The sequence below is a fragment of the Medicago truncatula genome, chromosome 4 (genome assembly GCF_003473485.1).
Source record: "Medicago truncatula cultivar Jemalong A17 chromosome 4, MtrunA17r5.0-ANR, whole genome shotgun sequence".
Taxonomy (NCBI): Eukaryota; Viridiplantae; Streptophyta; class Magnoliopsida; order Fabales; family Fabaceae; genus Medicago; species Medicago truncatula.
Window position 1 is genome coordinate 6,885,120 of NC_053045.1, and position 21,655 is coordinate 6,906,774.

At 32.4% G+C, this 21,655-nt stretch overlaps 3 protein-coding genes and 1 pseudogene across 3 annotated transcripts; 2 read left to right on the forward strand and 2 right to left on the reverse strand.

Moving 5' to 3' along the window:
• The first annotated feature begins 632 nt into the window (after positions 1-632).
• Positions 633-5,852, forward strand: LOC25491553 (serine/threonine-protein kinase BSK6). The gene is made up of 10 exons (XM_013599499.3): positions 633-983; positions 1,220-1,440; positions 1,903-2,038; positions 2,318-2,451; positions 2,735-2,840; positions 3,074-3,159; positions 3,451-3,639; positions 4,357-4,521; positions 4,647-4,760; positions 5,421-5,852. The coding sequence occupies exons 1-10, from the start codon at positions 902-904 to the stop codon at positions 5,673-5,675; spliced, it is 1,488 nt and encodes a 495-aa protein (XP_013454953.1). The 5' UTR covers positions 633-901; the 3' UTR covers positions 5,676-5,852.
• Positions 4,399-9,503, reverse strand: LOC25491554 (uncharacterized). The gene is made up of 5 exons (XM_013599501.3): positions 9,290-9,503; positions 9,042-9,154; positions 6,882-6,979; positions 6,477-6,658; positions 4,399-4,778 (listed from the first exon to the last, which is right to left on the reverse strand). The coding sequence occupies exons 1-4, from the start codon at positions 9,444-9,446 to the stop codon at positions 6,514-6,516; spliced, it is 513 nt and encodes a 170-aa protein (XP_013454955.1). The 5' UTR covers positions 9,447-9,503; the 3' UTR covers positions 4,399-4,778; positions 6,477-6,513.
• On the reverse strand, positions 8,779-8,882 carry LOC112421444 (uncharacterized; annotated as a pseudogene).
• Positions 9,504-12,679: 3,176 nt separating the features above from the next.
• On the forward strand, positions 12,680-21,297 carry LOC25491555 (uracil phosphoribosyltransferase). The gene is made up of 12 exons (XM_013599502.3): positions 12,680-12,904; positions 13,065-13,163; positions 13,863-13,941; positions 15,252-15,310; positions 15,840-15,917; positions 16,501-16,582; positions 16,793-16,841; positions 17,040-17,101; positions 20,081-20,148; positions 20,659-20,714; positions 20,791-20,838; positions 20,920-21,297. Exons 1-12 carry the CDS (start codon positions 12,791-12,793, stop codon positions 20,969-20,971), a joined length of 846 nt encoding a protein of 281 aa, XP_013454956.1. The 5' UTR covers positions 12,680-12,790; the 3' UTR covers positions 20,972-21,297.
• Positions 21,298-21,655: the final 358 nt, after the last annotated feature.

Genomic DNA, 21,655 nt, shown 5'->3' on the forward strand with positions numbered 1-21,655 from the left:
GAATGTTGCTTAGTTGATTGTGCAGGTTAAATTTGTGGGGTAGGATCGTTGTTCGATCTCCGGATATCACATTTTTAAAGAGGAATTGAAAACATTTACTATATATGATTATATATCCAAACAAAATTAGTCTCATAGTTATATATGATTAAAATGATCTCTCTATTAACTTCTACGTGGATCTCACATCAATGTCACATCATCATAAACTTATGTAGTATATTAATCGCTTAAGACTTGACATTAAATACATGAATTTTTAGCATATTACATAAGTTTGTGGCATTGATGTGAGATCCACATAGAAGGTTGCACGTTCATTTGACATATTAACCGAAAAAGTTAACATAGTGACCATTTTAACTAATGCATTGCAATTTGGTAAATATATTTGCCAAGTCATGAAATTTGAGAGCTATTTTGGCCAATGTTTACAATTTTGAGTACTAATTTGCCTCCTCCCTCATTGGAAATGTGATCCTAAAAAATATTATTGCACAATAGTAATAATTTGAAATTTCCTTTAATTAAAAGTCAAGCAAAATGATGAAAAGGAACAAAAGCATAAAGCTAAAACCAGAAAGTTAAAGAATAGGAAAGGCACTTTACAAATTGAACAACATAAAGAAAGAATAGTGAGAGAGAAAAGCAAAACAAAAATGAAAGCCAGATAGATAAACAAGTAAACTTTACCTTATAACAGTTTAAACTATTGTATTTATGTATGTATATCATCACCTTAGTAACCTTTTGCATTCCCAACTTTTATCCATTTATGTTGAAACAAACATAACATAAACACAACAAGAGTACTCATAGACCAAATGGGCTCACAACAATGAACACTGTCTAAACATTCTTCATTAGTCCTTCAACCTTCACTTGCTTCTTATTCTTCTTCATGGGGGGTCGTTGCTCTAAATTCTCTTTCTGTTGGTTCCACTCTCACCTCAATCCTTCTGTTCTTGAATCCTCTGACCAAGGTTTGTGTTTTATTTTGTTATTTTTTGTAGACACATGACACCGCTGTAGCACCGACAATTCTGATCGAAGGCATGTTTGGTGTCTGACACCGACACATGTGATTGCATTGAATTAATTCATCTTTTTAAGTTATTATTGGTATCGATGTGGCAGTGTTGTGTCTAGTGTCTGTGTCGGTGCATCATAGCATGACATGCCGTTTTGTGGTTTAAAAATGTTATCTTTACTATTGTAGAAAATGGTGGCAAAAATGAAAAAAACTTGTGGCCTAGTTTTAGTGAGTACAGTTTGGAAGAATTGAAGGCTGCTACAAATGGATTCTCCTCGGAAAACATAGTCTCTGAGCATGGTGAGAAAGCTCCAAATGTTGTTTACAAAGGGAAACTTGAGAATGGACAGTTGATTGCTGTCAAACGTTTCAACAAGTTCGCTTGGCCCGATTCTCGACAATTCATTGTTTGTTTACTTGCCACTTTCACTTCATTATTGTTCTATATTGTAGTTGTGATCGCAGTCCTAGTTCTAAATTGTGGTATGCAACTCCAATTTTAGTTGAAATATAAAGGTTTTATAGGTCTTTGAAATGGCACCGCAACTTCAATTGTGGCTGCATCGACTACATTTGTCTGCAATTTACTGCAGTGTCAAGGTTCACAGCATAACCACAACTTCGTCAGCGACTGCAATTTAGAACTAATATTGCAGTAAAAAGTTATGTCGCAGTCTTTGATATTGTGAAAAATAGCATGCAAATGTAGACTATCGATGTGATCACCATTGCGGTTGTGACGTAGTTGCAGAAACCTCCAAAATCTTTATGCTGCAGCTGCAATTGTAGTTGCAGATCGTAATTTAAAACTATGTTTAAAAAATTGAATTTTAGTACTAAGAATGACAAAATGTGTTGTGATTTTGTAGGAAGAATCTAAACAAGTGGGGAACCTTAGAAGTGATCGTTTGGCAAATTTGATTGGTTGTTGCTATGAAGGGGATGAGAGGCTGCTAGTGGCAGAGTTTATGCCACATGAAACTCTGGCTAAGCATCTCTTTCACTGTAGGTTCTTAGTGATTACTCTAAACTTTGTCTTCAATTAGTTGAGTTTAAATCTTTCATTAAAGACTTAATTTCATTTTTGGTTCTTCTACGGCCAATCCGCAATTTCGGCTACCTTATTTCTAATTTCAAAATTTTAGTTCAGGGGGATCGAAATTGCAGAATAACTATATTAGAGGGACTAAAAGTACAATTAAGGTTTCATTATATTGGTATTTACCTTTGAATTTTGAACATGGAAATAAATTAAAATAACTATGTTTACCTTTGTGTATGTAGGGGAGTCACAGCCCATGAAATGGGCAATGAGATTGAGAGTGGCCTTCTATTTAGCTCAAGCTCTTGAATATTGTACAAGTAAAGGAAGGGGGTTGTATCATGATCTCAATGCCTATAGAATCTTGTTTGATCAGGTATAAGTTGTGTAACACCAACACTTCAAGTTGAAGACATATGATATCTGACACGTATAAATGTCTGATACATACATGACACTAACGCATGTATTTACATTCAAATTCAATCCTTTCTGATTTCTTAAATTATTATCGGTGTTTAGTGTCTACGTCTCAATATCATGTTGAGTGTTTGTGTTAAGGTATAACAGGTTGTTTAAGTTGTGAAATATGTGCTTCAAGTTCCCTTTCTAATCAATCCTTTCTTCTTGCTTTTTGTAACTTGGACTTGGATTTACAGGATGGTAATCCAAGGTTATCTTGCTTTGGACTGATGAAGAACAGCAGAGATGGCAAGAGTTACAGTACAAACTTGGCTTTCACCCCTCCTGAGTACTTAAGGACAGGTAATGTTTTTATCAAGTTTGTGTGGACTCCGGATTTTTTTTGTCAGAGCCATTGGATGAGCATCACACGATTCACACTTAAAGCTCGATAAATGAAATTTTAAGAAAAGCAAACTTGGTATGTGAGTCGTAAGATTTTCATCCGATAGCTCTGATTGACTGACTACATGTGTTTTCATTGCCTGTATTGGTATGTGACTGTTGATCTTTTGTACATATGGGTTTATGTGCAGGTAGAGTGACGGCGGAGAGTGTGGTTTACAGTTTTGGAACTTTGTTGCTTGATCTCTTGAGTGGTAAACATATTCCACCAAGCCATGTAAGTTTTTCTTTCCATTGTTTACTCCTAAAACTCGTGATAATGATTAATGCTTAACGTACTTTACGAAGCACCGACATAAATGCAGACACTGAATACGGCACTGAGAAATAGACATATGTAATAATTTAAAAAATGAAAGTTATTGAATATAACATGTGTGCGACAATGGATAAGCCTTTAATCTGAAGTGTAAGACGTAAGCGTTACATAGAATATATTTGCTTAAGATAAATTCATTAAGTAGGACATACTATTATCTGTACTCTATTTATTGTTTGTTTCTTGCAGGCACTTGATCTGATACGTGGCAAAAACTACTTGATGTTGATGGATTCGGCATTAGAGGGTCACTTTTCAAAGGATGATGGAACTGAGTTAGTTCGTTTGGCTTCACGTTGTTTACAATATGAAGCTCGTGAGAGGCCAAATGCTAAGTCTCTTGTTGAAACTCTTATGCCACTTCAGAAAGAAACAGAGGTATATTAATATCATACACATCTTACATGAAGATATTATATGATAGTTTTGTTTTGGTCTAATGATATATTCTATATTAACTGTCAAATGTCTCTTTGGAATGACTTATTCAACTTATCTATTGACATGAACACGTATGAGTGTTTAAAAGAGCTTATGAAAGTTGCATGTGACATATCTATATGATGTTTTCACCTTATTTTCACAAGCTCTCTGGGATAGCATACGAAAACATTTTGAATTCATTTAATCTTTTTTATAAAAATAGCTTATATCTAGCAAGTGGACAGTGGGATTAAATAGCTTATACATAACAAGCGGATAGAGTCTGGCTTTAAATGGGGCCCCACAAGTGGACAGTGGGATTGAATCCCTCGGATTAGTCGGTCCTTGGCCGGATACCGAGTTTTCAAAAAAAAAAAAAAAAAACTAAACGTAAATTTATATGATAAGGATTTGCCCTAACATGGTTATATTCTGTGTTTTAACAGATTTGTTCCTTAGAGAGCTTATTATCACTAAATTGGATTTAAGTTTTAGTATTCATAATATTTTATGGAATTGGTGTTCACTCCAAAAATTGAAATCAATATAATCCACATATTACAACTTCCAATGTGAGAAAGTATTGTACTTTGTTGTAAAGCAATATGAAAAGTGTTAGCCAATCTTAGAAAAACTATGATTTCTCATTTGATTCGGATAGTATATGAGCAGGTTCCCTCACATGTTCTGATGGGTCTAAAGCAAGAAACAGAATCATCAACAAAGCCCTTGTCATTGACATCTTTTGGTGAATCATGTTTGAGATTGGATCTTACTGCCATACATGCAATATTAGAGAAGACTGGTTACAAAGATGATGAAGGAATTGCCAATGAGGTTTTTGTCACACTTGAATACACAACACAATATAAAAGAGAGGAATATAAACTTTGTTCTTTACACACTTTTCCCTCTAACTTTGTGTTACCAACTCCAATGTTTGATTAATGTTGAAACTGCAGCTTTCCTTTCAATTGTGGACTAGTCAAATGCAAGAGACCTTGAATTTGAAGAAGCATGGAGACGCTGCTTTTCGAGCTAAGGACTTTGTCACAGCCATTGACTGCTACACACAAGTAAGAATTTTAAGGAACCTGTTTGGATAAACAACTTAATTAAGTGCTTATTCCATACGTGCTTATAATACAAGTGTTTTTGCATAAACTATTTTTATAACAAAAGATAAATAAAATAAAGTCAAACTGTATCCATATAAGCTACTATGAAGAGCTTATGGAAATATGCTTAAATCAACTTATGGACATGTCATAAGTTGTTTTCATAATCTCTCTCAAACAGTCTCACAAGTACACCTATGTTAGTAGATAAGCTCAAATAAGTCAATTCAAACAAACCCTATATTGCATACTGTCATGTATGTACATCTAATTGTAAAGTTACAAGAGTTTAATAATTATGGAAATACAATGAGAATATGGTTTACACAGATATCTAATTATGTTTTGTCATCTCACCAAACTTGTAGAAACACGATGAAATATGATATGGTGAGATAATAACATATGATTAGATTTCATGTCAGAAGTGTTATGAAATATTGCACACATAGGATGTGCTAAAGTATTTACCCTATTTCAATATGTCGGTATACATCCTCTGTAAAGCTAAATCTTAGTTGTTGAATTAGTCAAACAGCAAGGAGTGTTGATTTTTCATGTGTTAGATTGATCTAACAGAGCAAGTTTTTAATAGTGTTTTGGTTTTTCTTTCGTCAGTTCATAGATGGAGGGACCATGGTGTCACCTACAGTGTATGCAAGGCGCTGCTTGTCTTATTTGATGAATGACATGGCACAGGAAGCTCTAGGGGATGCCATGCAAGCTCAAGTGGTATCTCCAGAGTGGCCTACTGCTTTATATCTTCAAGCAACTTGTCTTTTCAGCCTTGGAATGGAAAATGATGCACAAGAGACTCTCAAAGATGGAACTAACATGGAAGCTAAAAAGCATAAAAATTTGAAAACTGTATAGATTTTTCTTTGTTTGTTGTGATCTCAAGTATTATTTGATGTCCTTTTTTGTAGCTTTTTATTAGGCCTTGCATCCGATTTCGTCAATGACCATTTTGTTTTTTGGCTTTCTGTAATTCGTTATGAGACAAAAGATAATGACTGGCTTGAAATTTCACATGTGTGCAGCCTCTTTTTCCTTCTTTCCTTTTAACTGGCTTGAAAGACTATATTTTGATCCGGATGAGTTTAGATCCAGGATGATCCAACTTCTAATATCTACCGCTTTATTATTGAATAAGAGATTAAGAGATGTATACCGTGAGTGTAAAACTATTTTAGTCTGACAACCAATTACAATTCATTTAAGCAACAAGTGGTTATTTATATTACTGTTTTTTTAAGTTTTCTTATTTATAAAATGCATAATATGACTTTGCTTGGACAAAAATGAAGGGAATACATAGATTGTGTTTCTACTTCAACAAATTGTCTGCAGCTTGTTTATTTTCCATCGAAGTTTATATAATTCATGAATAAAAGTCATATATATAAATCATGAATAAAAGTCATATAGTTCTCAATATTGCATCTGCTCATAACATTCATATCAATCCCATCATATAACCAAGAACCATCTTTAGGACTATAAAAAGATCAAGCACCCTATGTATGTCTGCAAATTTATATAACTACGAATCGAACAATGTACATAGGAGAAGATTGAAGCAAATAACTTCAGAAACAATATGAAAATATCAACTAAAAGAAGGCATTGTCAAACTTCAAATGTTACACAGTCCTTATAGTAATGGTTTAATACCTGTTATTTTCAAGCTACCAACCATTGCAAGTTTTTCCTAGTCCGAGGGTGGCAAAGGCTCTGTGAAGTTCCCAGGCTTTGCTTCTGCCATTTCAATTTCATGTGGGTGCTTATCTGAAGATTTATCATCTTCCATTGCCATCTGTTTTAGTTTCTCCTGTTGTATGGCACGTAGCTCATATCTGATCAACAATGAGGGTGAATCAAATGTCATCAAACCATGTCCTTAAAATCCTTATACATTTTTACGCTACTCTGTTTTGGTGATGAAATATGTGTTAGTGTAAGCATTGTGATTGTGCGCAAAAACAAAAAACGGAAAGAAATCAATATTTTTGAAGCAGCTACTTTCTACCAAAAATAAAAAATATCATACAACAATTGGCAATAATGTGTAAAACTTACGGGGCAAGATGACTCCTAGCAAGCGTAAAATATATTATCCAGAATTGATTTTCCTTCAAATGGCGAGGACAAAGTACGTATCTCAGTTGCGATATTTCCTGGAATATAAGTAAACTGTAATTATTTATATGCTAATAATTGTGCTGCTTTAATTTTATTTTTCACCACGCTACTAACATTATTATATGAAACAATACTATTCAGAATGAAGTCAAACCAGGGTGTTAATAAAAAAACGGATAACAAGAAATTTAATGAACATACATATCGGCCAATACACACCAATGACACCTCTCATCAAGAAAGAACTTTAGCCGGATAGTGTTTAAATTAACAGAGTAATCCAGATAAGTATAGTTACATTCAGTATTTGCATAAATGTATTCCGTAAAAAAAATACAGCGAGTAATTTCTATTCTATTCCTATTGGTATTATTAATGCAACTTAGTATCAAGTATAGTTCTGTTGAGCATTATGTTACTCACAAGCCAATATCAATCACAGCTGATGTTGTGATTAGTTTAGAAGGTTCTGAAACCTAACTGGCAATTATTTTAAGTTTCTGACAGAATGACAGTTGTAATTGAGCATCACAGTAACAACTATACTATAAGGGCAACCCGGTGCGCTAAAGCTCCCGCATACGCAGGGTCCGGGAAGTGGTCCCACCATTTGGTGTATTGTACGCAGCCTTACCCTGTTTTTACACAAGAGGCTGTTTCCATGACTTGAACCCGTGACCTTTCAGTCACATGACAACAACTTTACCAGTTGCGCCAAGGTTACCCCTCAACAACTATACTATGCTCTATAAATAATTGTATGCATCAATTGGCTAGTTAGGTAATCAGAATACCGAGATAGTTTTCTAGAATCTCTCTCCAACTACCTTTCTCTTTCTTTCACATTGTCTCGTATGCTCAACAGTCAACACCAAAACTTAACACTGCATCATTATCTTCCCAGTATCGTTGTAATTTGCTGCATTGTTTGTTAAAATTTGATTAATTTCTTGCTTCAAATATTTGACTCTAATCTCAAGGTAAGGTGGTGACTTAAATCCTATGTCATATTATGCAACAAATTCTCACAAACATTGAATTCATCATTCCTTGCCACATTGAACAGTAAGTATGGCATTGTTGTATCAAACCTCACAATTATGTGCACTATTGGTCACTTAATGAGGCTCTTATACCAGATAAGTATCCCATTCCATTCCAGTATGGAGACTATTAGTAAAATAAAGGTGAGATGAAGGCCCCTAATATGATGAACTAATTGGATTTGACCTCTAAATATGGACAAGAGTAGACATAGATGAGGATATTTAGACTGGCATCGCGTCAACCGGAGATCAGGACATGCGGGACAGCGGATTGGAGGTTAGTGAATAGCACGAATAGGTAATCTCCATTCCCAGCCTATACACAACTATTTCAAAAATTGGGCACCCTTTAGTGAGAACATTCATTACCATAAGCTGTTCTTATGTGGCCTATACTGTAGATAGGCACCTTAAATTCCCTGCCTATAATTTTGGATCTGTTACCTTGATTAACCTATATCCTATCAATTAGGATTCCTTCCTCCTTTTATTAAGCACAATCTTCAAATTTTTGTGTCAATTATTCAACAGGAAATGAACCAATTATTCTCCCAATTCGGTTATTCTAAGAGGGATTCTGTCAAAGATGAATCTTTCATTTTAGTTTTTGTTTAACATTTCACTATAGGCCACAAAAAGATCACTTTTGTGTTAGATTCTAGACCTATGATATGCAAAGGCCCGTAAAAGATACTCAATTAGAATCGAAGCCTGGTCGAATCACTCAAACCCAACAAAGACAAATTACATAGTCATTTGCACCAAGAGAACTACTATTAGCTTGATCAACAGGGTGATGGAAGCAAACACCAACACCATACTTGATTTTATAAATTAAACTAATAAGAAGAGATACTAAACCTGATCTTAGCCAATAGGCCGAGAAAAGTAGTTAAACAGATAAGAACAGATACTACAGTTGATCTTCTTAGTCAAAACCCAATAAGGTATGATTTTTATATATTAAACTAGTTTCAATAATAACCACTAACATTTGCTATTCAACAAAAACAAAAACAAAAATTGCTATTAAACAAAAAAATAAAATAACCTTAACATTTGAGAGTATGAGAACTGCATGTCTCTCTTGCCACTGAGAAAGATCTTTTCTAACTCTTGTTGAAGTAGATTCAACTTCTTCACTATAACTGGATTCATCTTCATCTACACCCATAAAATCAAAAGAAATCAAATAAATTATGAAAATTGGGAATTTAAAATGGGACCCATAAACCCCCAACATTTTCTTCAATTTGGGAGAAAAAGAGCAGAGCAAAAATAAATGAAGGGAAAAGCAACCTTGGAGAGGGAAATTTTTGAAGGTATCAATGGTGAAGGATTTGACGAGGTTAATGAGTTCATCGGTGATCCCATGATGTTCTTGTTCATGTTGTTGTTGTGTTGCAGTATTTGGATTTCTGGAACTTTTGGAGAGTGTGCGTTTGAGCCAATACATTATTCCAACTTTGCTTTCAAAGAATGAAAACTACTGCGCACATTGGAGTTATTTCAAATCAACTGAATAAGAATGAAAAAAAAAATAGGGTTAAATATGTTTTTGTTTTATCTTATAAATATTTAAATTTTTTGTTTTAATCTCCTCAAATATTTTCATATTTGATCCTCAAAGTTTTATATGATTTTTTTTTTTTACATTTTTTTAAATCAATTTATGTGTTTTATTTAAAATTTTGAATTTCTTTTTGCAATCATGTTTAGTATATTATATAATTATTTTTAGTAAAAGATTAATTTTTTTTTATTTAAATGCACTTTTGATACCCCTGTATTGACTTAATCAAAATTTTAATCTCCCTATTTTTAAAACCACTATTTTAATCCCCGTATTTTACATTTTTTTGGTTTTTTTAATCTTAACCAATTTTAGTGATTTGTTATTGTCATTAATGATGTGGCGGTAATGTTAGTATGAGACGATGTATGTTGACTAATAAAGTTTTCATTTTTTTTTTCAAAGAACTAATTAAATTTCCATGTCATTAGTGAAAATAATTAATTACATATAAAATGCAAAATGTAAAAACTACTAATTGATTAATAATTAAAAAAACACAAAAATTGAATTAAATTATAATAAGAAAGTGAATCATGTTTGATAACATGAACCCTAATTTCTAAAATCCATAATTTCTTTAATTTCCATCTACTTTTTCTTTTTCATGTTGGGGATTGAGCAGAACTTGTCCTTTACCCTATTAGAGATATTAGAACTCACATTGTAACCTTGTTCTTCTCATACACCCGCCTGAGTGATCCTCCAAATCCCAATTAGATCGTCTCTTTGGCTCACAACCACTGAAACAATTACAATATGGCTTCGAGTTCTCAGTGCAGCTCCCAAACGAACCGCACAAAGCATAAATCTCACATTGTTATCTTGTTTGCGTCCAAAACAAGTTCCAATCATTGATATCTTTCAACCATGTAAGTTGCTTAATCTGCTCTGAGATATCCATCACATATCACGATATAATGAAGGATTATACAATGAATAAGTGAAGTAGCTTTCATTCTCGTTCGACACAAACAAAAATGAGGAAGGAAAAGTAGACGGAGATTGAAGAAATTAGGGATTTTAAAAATTAGGGCTCATGTTATCAAACCTAATTCATTTTCTTATTATATTTTAGGGTTAATGGTGCTTCTTCTTTTTTTTTTTTAACAAAACCATAATTCTTGAACCTTTTTTTTTTTTTAACAAAATCACAATTCTTGAATATATATTGTCTTCTTTTCAATGTATTTTCATTTTTTGATACATATGAATTATTTTGTTTTGATTACACATTTTATATATGACTGTAAAATATAAATGTGAGATATATTTTGGGGTATGGTGGAATCTATTTTAATTTTTTTAATAGGTTGTATAAATATATAAAAAAAATGCAATTTAGTTATTTAAATCATTTAAAAATGTGAAATAATATAAAAAAAAAAAAAAAAATGAGATCCATTTAAAGCACCTCAATGAGTGAGATGAATGTAGGTGGTCTATGTTTTTTAAAACGCAAAAAAAAAAAAAAAAATCAAGAAAAATAACTTATATGTATCTGTAAAAACATTATATTTTGTTTTAGGAAGGGAAAAAACATAATATTTGTATTGGCTGGCTCCTAAGTTGTGTAAAAAAATAATCGATAATTTTTGCTTCACAGGACAAATTTTCTGAAATCATGACTATACTTGGTAACAAAATTTCATAAATTTTCATCCAAATGGAAGCATTTGTCAGCCTCTCTTTAAAGAGTTACGTATGTGTATGTCCACAACCATGTCTTTCTTGAACATCATCATTGTACTGGTACTTCAAATCACGACAATTTGCAATACAAAACAAAACTCACGGATGAACCACCACTGTCCTAAAGTACAGAAAATGAAACAAACTACTTTGACTTAAACTGGTTAATAAATTATGGTTATGAAGAATTGTTTAAAAAACTAACACAATAGTAATTTACCAATTGAGATTGAGCAAAGTAGGAATGAATTAGTCTCTCTTAATATAATAAGATGAACTAATGTTAAAATTTCAACTTTGAGCATTGTTTATATTTAGGCTCATTTTGCTAGTTTGGAAAGGAAGACACAGTAGAACTTTGGGTAAAACAAAGAAGTAAATGGAAATGAAAGAAGGGACAGTCCCCCAACTTAAATATGGAGTTTTATTTTTCAAAATAGCACAAAGTCTTTTTCAAAATAGTATGTGTTTATAACACTCTCAAACTTAAAAATATATTATTGATACACATTCATTTATCACATGAGCAAACAAAAAATATGGAAGATTTTTCTATTTTTTTCTTATTATCCTCCCCTCAACGCCTTTCCTTCTTCTAACTCACAAGTAAAACCTTCTTATCCTGCCGTGGAACGAACAAGATAACCTTGGTAATAGCGGAGGGGATATATGATAAACTAAAAAAAATTATTATATTTCATAGAAATAACTTAATTTGATACAAAACATTATCTAGATAATTTCTCATATAGCAAGTCATTTTCCATGTTATCAATTAAGTTGCACAATTTCTCATATAGCAAGTCATTTTCCATGTTATCAATTAAGTTACACCTACGTATCTCACTCCTCATTCTAAAAATGCAGCTCCAATTGCATATGTGAGAAAAAAAAAATCGTACAAAATTGTGGTTAATAACGTTCCACAGAAGTGTCTACCAAAAAAATGGTCGATGACAATTATAGTAACTAAATATATCGGTTATAAAGTACGTAAGTGTAATTAAACAACGAATCCTTGTAAAACCCGTTTGTAAAGTTGAGAGTCTCCTCTTTATAAACTCTATATAAAAGTTCTACATATTCTAATATACGAGGTTTTCCGAAAACAACCACCACTATTTGGGCTTGATGCGTGTATCTAAATCGTGAGTAGCCTGATCAATAAGCTCTGATAACTATTGAAATTTTAAATCTAACTCCTCGTTACAAATCGACTTATAAGATGAAAAGTACTCCTCGTATAAACCCTCATCAAGAGTTCTATCTATACTTTTCCAAATTTAGTTTTTTCTCCATAATGGTTTATAATTTTTCTTTCTCAATTTAAAGAAAGTTAAGTATATTTTTTATGTTATTTATTATATTTATTTATACGTTAGTTTAATATTTTTGACATCATACAAACTAGTTAGACCATCCCATTTCAATGCTATGCTATAAGATAGTATAAGATAGCTGTTTGTTCTTCACCAAAAAAAACTGAAAACTGAACAGAACAGAGTCACATACATAACATTGAACTTCCTACATTAATGGCTTTGTCCCGCATTCACTGCCACCTTAATCTTCCTTTCCCGTCCGATGCGGCGCGTATTTCGTCATCATCTCATAATTCATCCCTTCCTATTTCTTCTCCAAAAGCAAAGGCAATTAAATTACACATTTCCATTTATTTTATTATTTTTTTAATTTAATTACCCTTTTTATTATCTTTTTCTCTTTCCCCCTTTTTTTTTGTTAGTTTGTTTTGTTTGATTAACTAAACTACTATATTTATATATATTTGTTGTGTCTTTTTGTACTCAGAACCCTTTTTCAATTGTTAAGCGCCGAAGCAGCTTTGGAGCAGTGAAGTCTCAGATGACAATGGAAGACAAACCTCTCTCTCAAAACAACAGAATGCTTGTTAGTTTTCTTACTATTCTCCTGCTTTTTCTTTTTCTTGGTTCATGGGTTTTTGTTCTGTGTATTTTTGGGTTCCTAAGAAAAAAAAAAACATTTTTCTTTGCTTTTTTTGGTTATATATCTATGTGGGCTTGATGGGTTTTTGTTGTTTTTTTAGAGAATGATCTTTTGGGTTTATGAGGGTTTTGTTTGTTTGGTATCTGGGGAAATAAAATGAGGGGAATTGAGTTGAAAGTTTTGTTTCACTGGATTTATGCATGTTAGCTTAACTGGTTGATTAAAATGAGTTGATTTTTTTTTTGTTGCATGTTTGATATGAATGTGGATTTGTCGAAATCACAGTGAGCTACTGTGATTTTGCAAAAGTTTTATGATTTTGGCTTCTGGCTTTTTGGATTATAGAGGTCTCTTTTGTTTATGAGGAAAAAATTGAGAGAAAGGAGAGATTTTATTTGCTTTGTTGATGATTTATCTGTCATTGCTTAATTGCTTGATTAATCTGTTTATTGCTTTTCTTTTGTGGTTTTGGCTCTGCATGTTGCTATGGAAAAAAAGGGAAGGAAAAGAGATTAAAGTTATTTTTTTGTTTGAAGTAGAAAAGAGATTAAAGTTTGTAATTCTTTTGTGGTTTTTATTTCTTTTATCTGCTGCTTCTTGTAATAATTGATTATGATAACAATGTTTGTTGGGTTTTTGCAGGTGTATGTGCCAGCACATCCTTTGATCAAGCACTGGGTTTCGGTACTGAGGAATGAGCAAACTCCCTGTCCCATTTTCAGTGAGTGGCAAAATTTTGATTTTTATGCAATACTTTGATTTGAGATGAACATTGATCAACTTAGTTTTGATTCACTTCAATCAGCATTGGAAAAACTTCATATATTTTAATTTTAAGTTAATCTAACAGTAACATCCAATGTTGTTAAATAACGGCTATAACAGCGTGCTATAGCATAGCAGACTTCGATCAAACCACTAATGTTCCGCAACACCTATTAAGCATAAAATGTTGGCAAATAGTGGCTATAGTGCATAGAGGAATTTCAACAAACTACTATCATCCGTGATCTGTAATTAACAACGCTGATTTGTTATTTAAATTTGATAACATTGTGATTTTCGGTGAGTTGTGAGCTGTTGATTCAGTAGGAGGAACTGACTCTGTTAATTCTTACTGTTTGTGTGGAATGTTTGTATGTTTTATCACTACCAACGGATTATGTACTTTGAATGCATGCTTATGAAAACAAAATGTACCATGCATGAGCAGTTTTTTTAAAACAGCATAATTTTATTAACACTAACCAGTATCCACCCCGCACAAGCAGAACAAGGCAAGCAAAAGAAATTCGATCAATAAAGGTGCCATACATATGTGGCAACCCCGCCAAAACCAACCCCCAGGAACAAAGCAACAGAAAAAACGCCAAACAAAAACAAAAGCTAAACCGAGACACATGCACCAAACCACCCACTGCCAAACATAACCAACAAAAACAACATAACACCCTGCTATCAACCTCACCCAAAACAGCTCCCCCCACTTGCTAAGAACACAGCACACAACAACTACTATGTCTTTAAACAATCCCTCGGGTTCCAACACCACTCATAGAACAAACAAGTTGCTATATTCAATTTTCTTAAACTCCAATGCCAAGACAACATCTTAATTTCCTCTACATTCTCGTAAACTTCCTTAAAGAATTTATTGAAGATCCTATCATTTCTCGTTTTCCAAATCACCCAAAACAAAGTGTGCCAAATTAACCAAAGTTGCTTACAGAGTTTCTTGTTCGTCACCTTTGCGCTCCAACATTCTAAATGGACAAAGAATTTTGAGGAGTAATGAAAGTGATATCAATTTTCATGAGCAGGATGGTCTTGTGTTCATGTAGTATCGACTTTGCATTTATTGGAAAGTTCAACTTCTTAGTTTCACCGATGGCACTCATTCTGCCTTTCTTTTCTTTTTGGTTAACCCATTATTTATTATTTAACTTAAGATTAGTCAAACTTAGCTTGATATTGCTCTCTGATGAATTATGTGAAGGTTGATTTGACACTTTGGGTTTCTAATATTTGCAGGAAATGCAATGGCTGAGTTGGGAAGGTTGCTAATTTACGAAGCTTCAAGGGATTGGTTGGTTAGTTCCTATTCCATACTACGCTATAATTATCGTATTTTTTACTTGGATTTTTTATAGTTCCTTTCCTTCAATATAATTATTGTACATATACTTGTGAATCCCTCATGATTAATCAATTAAATATTCAAGTTCAAGTGTATTAGAGCAAGTTATGTAGACATCATACAATATAATTTTTTGACATTAAAATAGTTTGTTTCAAATAGTTTAAAATTTGAATTTTCAAATATTATTTAAGGAAACATATTCATATCTTGTTACTTAGTTTTATAATTTGTTATTTTAGAATATAGTGTTCAATATGAGAAAATAAACTGTGCAGTTTATTCAGCCTTCTTATCATAAATGATCCAAAACTCGAGGCGATTTGATTCTTAAGCTTTAAGCTTGCTTGTGGTAGTGGATTTAATTAATTCTTGAAAGATTCAATGCTTATTTCTATCTGATTATTTTGTTCTGCTATCACACATCCATACCACCGGATTTACATTTATTTTCTTTTCTGCTATTCTCTCATTGTTTTCAGCCAACTGTGTCTGGAGAGATTCAATCACCACTAGGTGTTGCTTCAGTGGAGTTCATTGATCCAAGGGAGCCTGTGGCTGTTAGTACCATACTGCTTTCAATATGTTTATATAGACTACTATTTTTAGGATATATCTTAAACATTACTATTTACACACTCCAGTTCTACATTTAATAGTATATACTAAAACTTTTCAGATTTATAATTTAGGGTTAATAGTGCTTTACCCCCTGTAATATAGGTCATTTTCGGTTTTACACCCTGTAAATTTTTTTTTTTTATTTACCCCCTGTAAAATATTTTTGTTTTGATTTACCCCCCTAATAGGTCATTCAAAAACCAATTTTATATTTTTTTCTTCAGAAATTCTGGTTTTTGAATGACCCATTAGGGGGTAAATAAAAACAAAAATATTTTACAGGGGGTAAATAAAAAAAAAATATTTTACAGGGTGTAAAACCGAAAATGACCTATATTACAGGGGGTAAAGCACCAATAACCCTATAATTTATTTAGCCAAAACTAAGCTCAGATTTTTATATTTCTTCTATGCATATTATATTTGTCATTGTTGTTTGATATTCCTTGATTGTCATATTGATGTGCGGCTGTATTGCTCCTTTTTGTAAGTTATTGCCTGAATCTTATATCAGTTTTTCAGGTAATTCCGATCTTGAGAGCTGGTCTTGCTCTTGCTGAACATGCATCGTCAATCTTGCCTGCAACAAAAACATATCATCTAGGTAATATTCATGTATTGTAGTGGTTCTGAAGTACATCCAACAAACACGATTTATTGGGAATAAAGTCTTGTTTGAGATCTGTTTGTTATTGTTTTATTGTTAATTATAAACTTATAATATAATAAAATGATGGTTGGTTTAGACTATGGTTTCAGACTATTTCTTAGATTGAATAATAATTTTGTTTTTTCTGTTGTTTCTTTTGAAAAGGAATAACCAGAAATGAAGAAACTCTCCAGCCAACTGTATATTTGAACAAGTAAGATATTTTTCATGCTTGAAATGAAATTTGTTTTTTCTTCGATTCTTTTTCTTTTCTCCTTTCTTTTCTAGTATGACTTTTGTTGAAGTTGTGAATCCGTTAAAGTGCACCAGTGTTTCTATTGCTTTTGGCTTGTTCTATTGAATGCTTGAGCCCCGTTTGTTTATATATTCACATCCCTTGTATGATTTTCAGGTTACCGGACAAGTTTGCAGAAGGGTCTAAAGTATTTGTGGTTGATCCTATGCTTGCAACAGGTATGTAGAGTCGCATGTTTGAGATTTTTCTGTCATCTGATATGCATTTCTTTGGCATTCATAGAATAAGGCTTCTTTCTATATGTTGGGCTTTGAAGTTCTTTCTTCAAATATAACTAAATAACATACACGTATAGACAATATTCAGATTGGATTGAGTTAGTTTTTATATTAAACCTTACTCATGCTTACAAAATCAACTTGTAAGATGAGAGGTTTTCTTTATAAACTATTTTCATGTCTTAACTCTTGTAGCGGTGGAAAAATGGTTGGATTGAATGAATTTTGGTTTGGATTATAATGGATGGATTAATATACTCGAGTAGATATTTATAAAAAAAATCAATTCCATATTAACATTTTTTTAACGAATGGATATCCAATTCATCTGTTAGTGTATCTTTGTTATTGGGTTTGCCAGAGTCATAGTGAGGCATCGTGATACCAAACATGCAGTTAGTTTTAGATCACTCCAGCATGCTCCACATGATCTGGTCATCCCCCACTCAATCTCGAGTTGCTCCCCCACCCCCATTTAATCTCGAGCCCCTGCTCACCTGAAATGCCCCCAATTGTTGGTCAGACCTCACTTAACCTCGATTCGCCCCCAATATGCCCCACATGTTGGATTATCTGTTTTGCATTCATGTCTTATGGTTTATCTAGTTTGACATTGAAGCTTTTGAATCTATGTATGGTAATTTTTTCATCAAATTTCACATTTACCAGTTTATTCAATGTAATGATAATATGAATAATCCACTTCTTTTAAACTTACATTTGACCAGATATGACTATATAGTATTCTCTATTGAAGTACTTTTAAAATCTAACAACACAAACTAGAGATTTTTGATCTATTTAGCGAAATTGCAGTTCACATCATTTGACAAAGACATAATGCTTGCAAAGTATAAAATGATTTTTCAATAAGTAACATGTGTTGCTAGAGTGAAAAGTGGTGACATCATAAAATGGTGTAAAGAACATACTATTTTTCTAGCTTAATTTACTTAGTTAACTATCAAAGTAATGATCAATATCTTTTAAGAAAGTATAAAGTTTTTCGCAAAACAAGTATAAGAAAGTAAAAAGTTTTTCGTAAAACTATAACATTCTCGAGCATTATAATGTAGAACTCCATTTTATGGGCACATTGTGACATCTTGCTTAGAATCATATTTGAGAGTTGTTCTAAATAAATGTCTAATTTGATTTTAGTGTATTTAGGTCTCTAATATATTTCATACACTCATAAATTTTAACTAGAGAACTAATCTATCATCTTTAAGTTTTCATGAAAAATTAAATTTAAAACATAAACCACACACTAATATGAAAAACAATTAACTAGCTATTTGTCCTAAATTAGATGATGAATGTTTCTTCAATATGTTTGCCATAATGTCATTATAAGATGCATTATCTAAATAATATTTCAATAATGCATCTTAAAATGACACCATGATAGACATGTTGAAGAAGCACCCATGATTTAGATTAGGATTGATAACACATGGAGTGTATTTTCGTGTTAGGCATGTGGGACTGATTTTAATTTGATTGTTCGCGCGTGTTTGAAGGTGATAAATAATTCAGTGGTTATGATTTAAGCGAGTGTGAAATATATTAGGGTTCTCTTACACTTGAATTAAAGTTTGTATTTTATTTAGAGCAACTCTCAATTTTATGGGAAGTCTTTACCCTCTTGAAAGATATTAATCCTAACTTTGATAGTTGTTAATCACAAGAGTGGATTGAGTTAGAAAAAGTAGCTGACTGTTTGAGACAATTTTATGTTATCACAACTTTTATGTTATCCAATTTCTAACCTTTATTTTTGTGGTGGGAATTCATCTCAAAGTAATCTACTTGTTTTTTTTTTTTTCCTTCTCCAAAGTTTGGTAAATATTCTAACTAATAATGTTTAGTTGTTTGGTAGCTTTTAATATGATATTAAACATCATTATGTCTTGGATGAATGATGCGCATTGCAATTTCACTAAATAGATCAATAGGCACTAATACATGTGTTGTTCAGTAATAAAAAAAAATACTTCAACATAGGATAATATCTAGTTAGATATAAGTTTTGAAGAAGTGAATTATTCATAGTATTATGCAAAACAATTTGGGTAATGTAAAATCAGATGAAGGGAATTACAATGCCAAATTGGATAAATCATAATACATGAATGCATTACAAATAATCTAGTGAGTGTGGTGGAACAAGGCCCACTGAGAAGCTGGGGAGAGAACAGAGAAGGTCCGACCTGAGGTCAATTAGGGGTAAATCGAAGGAGAGTGGGCCAACTCAGGGCGAGCCATAACCAACAGATAGAATGGATATCCATCCTTTAGAAAAATTTGAACAAATGGATTGGATGGTTTTTATTAAACGTATGTATTAGATTTTTTTAAATGGAATTATGGATTATTTTAATCTATCCGTCTTAATTCAAACCAAAATTTATCCCATCCATTTTGCCACTCCTGGATGGATTGATATGACTGGACTTGGTTTTAATTTTATAAAAAATAAAAATTTGGATGGATCACTAAATAAGCGAATGGGGTGGATCCAATCGATTAACTATTTTATACACTCTGTAACGCTCAACACTATTAGGCTAGATGTGTAAATAATGCAGATAGGCACTGATTCCAGTTTCTGATTTTAGGCCTAACTTATCATCCTTAAAACCCAGCTTGAAAGATCAGGGGTGACACTTACAAACTCTTTTTTACACGGTTTCTGTTCAATGTGGGACTTGAATTTTTCCTTGTACTTTTTCTTGATTTCATAATTTTTACATCCTTGGACTACAAAAAAATTTACTTTAAAATATCAATCAATTCAAACTAATTATGGCTGGAAAGTTATTTTGTGGATTGGCTCAAATATTGGACACCCTAGTGTAATTTACAATATCTATGCATCAATTTTGTGGTACTATGGTTTTATGTTATGAATTGCAGGTGGTACTATAGTGGCAGCCTTGAATCTCTTAAAAGAACGTGGAGTTGGCAACAAGCAGATTAAAGTGGTAAGGAATAGTCTGTATAATAAGAAGCTATATTTCTTTTAATAACCTGAATTCTTTTAATTTTAAGCTAAATATATTTCTATTCATGCACTTTGGTTGTGAGCAGGAAACAGCTTTGTTAAGTACTTATTGCATAAGTTGTTTGTATAATTGATGTAAGAGTGAGGTGAAACTTTGCATAAGCTATAAACCATTCTGAGAGCAGCTTATGAAAGTAAACATATAACAACTTGCGGCCATATCATCAGTTATTTTTTCAAATTCTTTAAAACACTGACTCAATAGTTTACTGGTATCAACTATGTAAGCCACGTTTGTTATGCATTACCCTATCCACATCGTGCATGGTATGATGTTTTCTTAAATTTCCACTATTTTAGTGGCTGGAGCAATTAGTAGTTGATGCATCCATCACCATCACATGTGTGTTACTCATGTATTGCATACATGTGCAATATCTACCAATGTTCTTTCATCAATTACCTAATTAACGGACTTATGACAATGCAGATATCTGCTTGCTCTTCACCTCCGGCTCTTGAAAAGCTAAGCGAGCAGTTCCCAGGGTAGTCACATAATATATATATATTTTTTTTTCAATTTCTTTCAAGCATATAGTTTTCTAATTATTAAATTTTGCAGGCTTCATGTGTATACTGGAATAATTGATCCCGTTCTTAATGACCAAGGGTTGGTGCCTCACATTTTAACTTAAACTAGCTAATTTATAGAAATGTTACATTGTTAATATGTTTTATTTCTTTTGTTTAGGTTTATAATTCCTGGCCTTGGAGATGCTGGCGATCGTAGCTATGGTACATAATACATGAATGCTCATTATTGGTTGTTTTATCAATTTTGAGTAAAGTTATCAACTATTTATCGGCTTAGTTCTCTGTAGTTGCCTCTTTAGTGTTTTTGGTTATTGTTTATGTTAAAATTTGAAATACATAAGTCATTCAATATTTTTTCTTCTTCCGTATTCCGGTCAGTTTGATTAGGCAGTCACCGGTCTGGATCATCTTAATAGTCCGACCAACGGAAACTTAGTTCATTGTGAAAAAAACAGATTGGTTTGAATATTAATTTGGTTAATTCTAATTATTGTTACATATCTGTCTGCTATTGAAACAAGATATATTTTTAATACATTTTTTACAAGATAACCAGATAGTATTTCTGTTTTTATGTAATTATGATTTTATTGCAGTACATGTGCCTTGGAAACATTGTTACATGAACTGAACAATATGTACCGATGCTTTTCTTTTTTTTTGAAGATGTACCGATGCTTTTCTAATTTTGATTCTTTATTGAATCGAGTGACTAAACTCAACCGAAATGAATTCAATCCACGGATTCATAGAATTCAAGGTGATTGCTCAATAAGCTCCTCAAATTGCTCAACTGGTCGTAACTCTCTATGGACATTTTTTGCAAGTAAAATCTGATTGGTCATAACTCCCATGCAATTGTGAACAATTTTAGGGACTCATTGGGCAATCTT

Excerpts from the sequence above, each read along its gene's own strand:
- LOC25491553 (XM_013599499.3), top strand. The coding sequence starts at position 902 with ATGGGGGGTCGTTGCTCTAAATTCTCTTTCTGTTGGTTCCACTCTCAC. Across the intron at positions 984-1,219 it reads TCTTGAATCCTCTGACCAAG|AAAATGGTGGCAAAAATGAA; the intron begins GTTTGTGTTTTA and ends TTACTATTGTAG. Across the intron at positions 2,841-3,073 it reads TCCTGAGTACTTAAGGACAG|GTAGAGTGACGGCGGAGAGT; the intron begins GTAATGTTTTTA and ends GTTTATGTGCAG.
- LOC25491554 (XM_013599501.3), bottom strand. The coding sequence starts at position 9,446 with ATGTATTGGCTCAAACGCACACTCTCCAAAAGTTCCAGAAATCCAAAT. Across the intron at positions 9,155-9,289 it reads CAAAAATTTCCCTCTCCAAG|ATGAAGATGAATCCAGTTAT; the intron begins GTTGCTTTTCCC and ends TTATGGGTGTAG. Across the intron at positions 6,980-9,041 it reads TCATACTCTCAAATGTTAAG|GAAATATCGCAACTGAGATA; the intron begins GTTATTTTATTT and ends CTTATATTCCAG.
- LOC25491555 (XM_013599502.3), top strand. The coding sequence starts at position 12,791 with ATGGCTTTGTCCCGCATTCACTGCCACCTTAATCTTCCTTTCCCGTCC. Across the intron at positions 17,102-20,080 it reads TGATCCTATGCTTGCAACAG|GTGGTACTATAGTGGCAGCC; the intron begins GTATGTAGAGTC and ends TATGAATTGCAG. Across the intron at positions 20,839-20,919 it reads CCCGTTCTTAATGACCAAGG|GTTTATAATTCCTGGCCTTG; the intron begins GTTGGTGCCTCA and ends TCTTTTGTTTAG.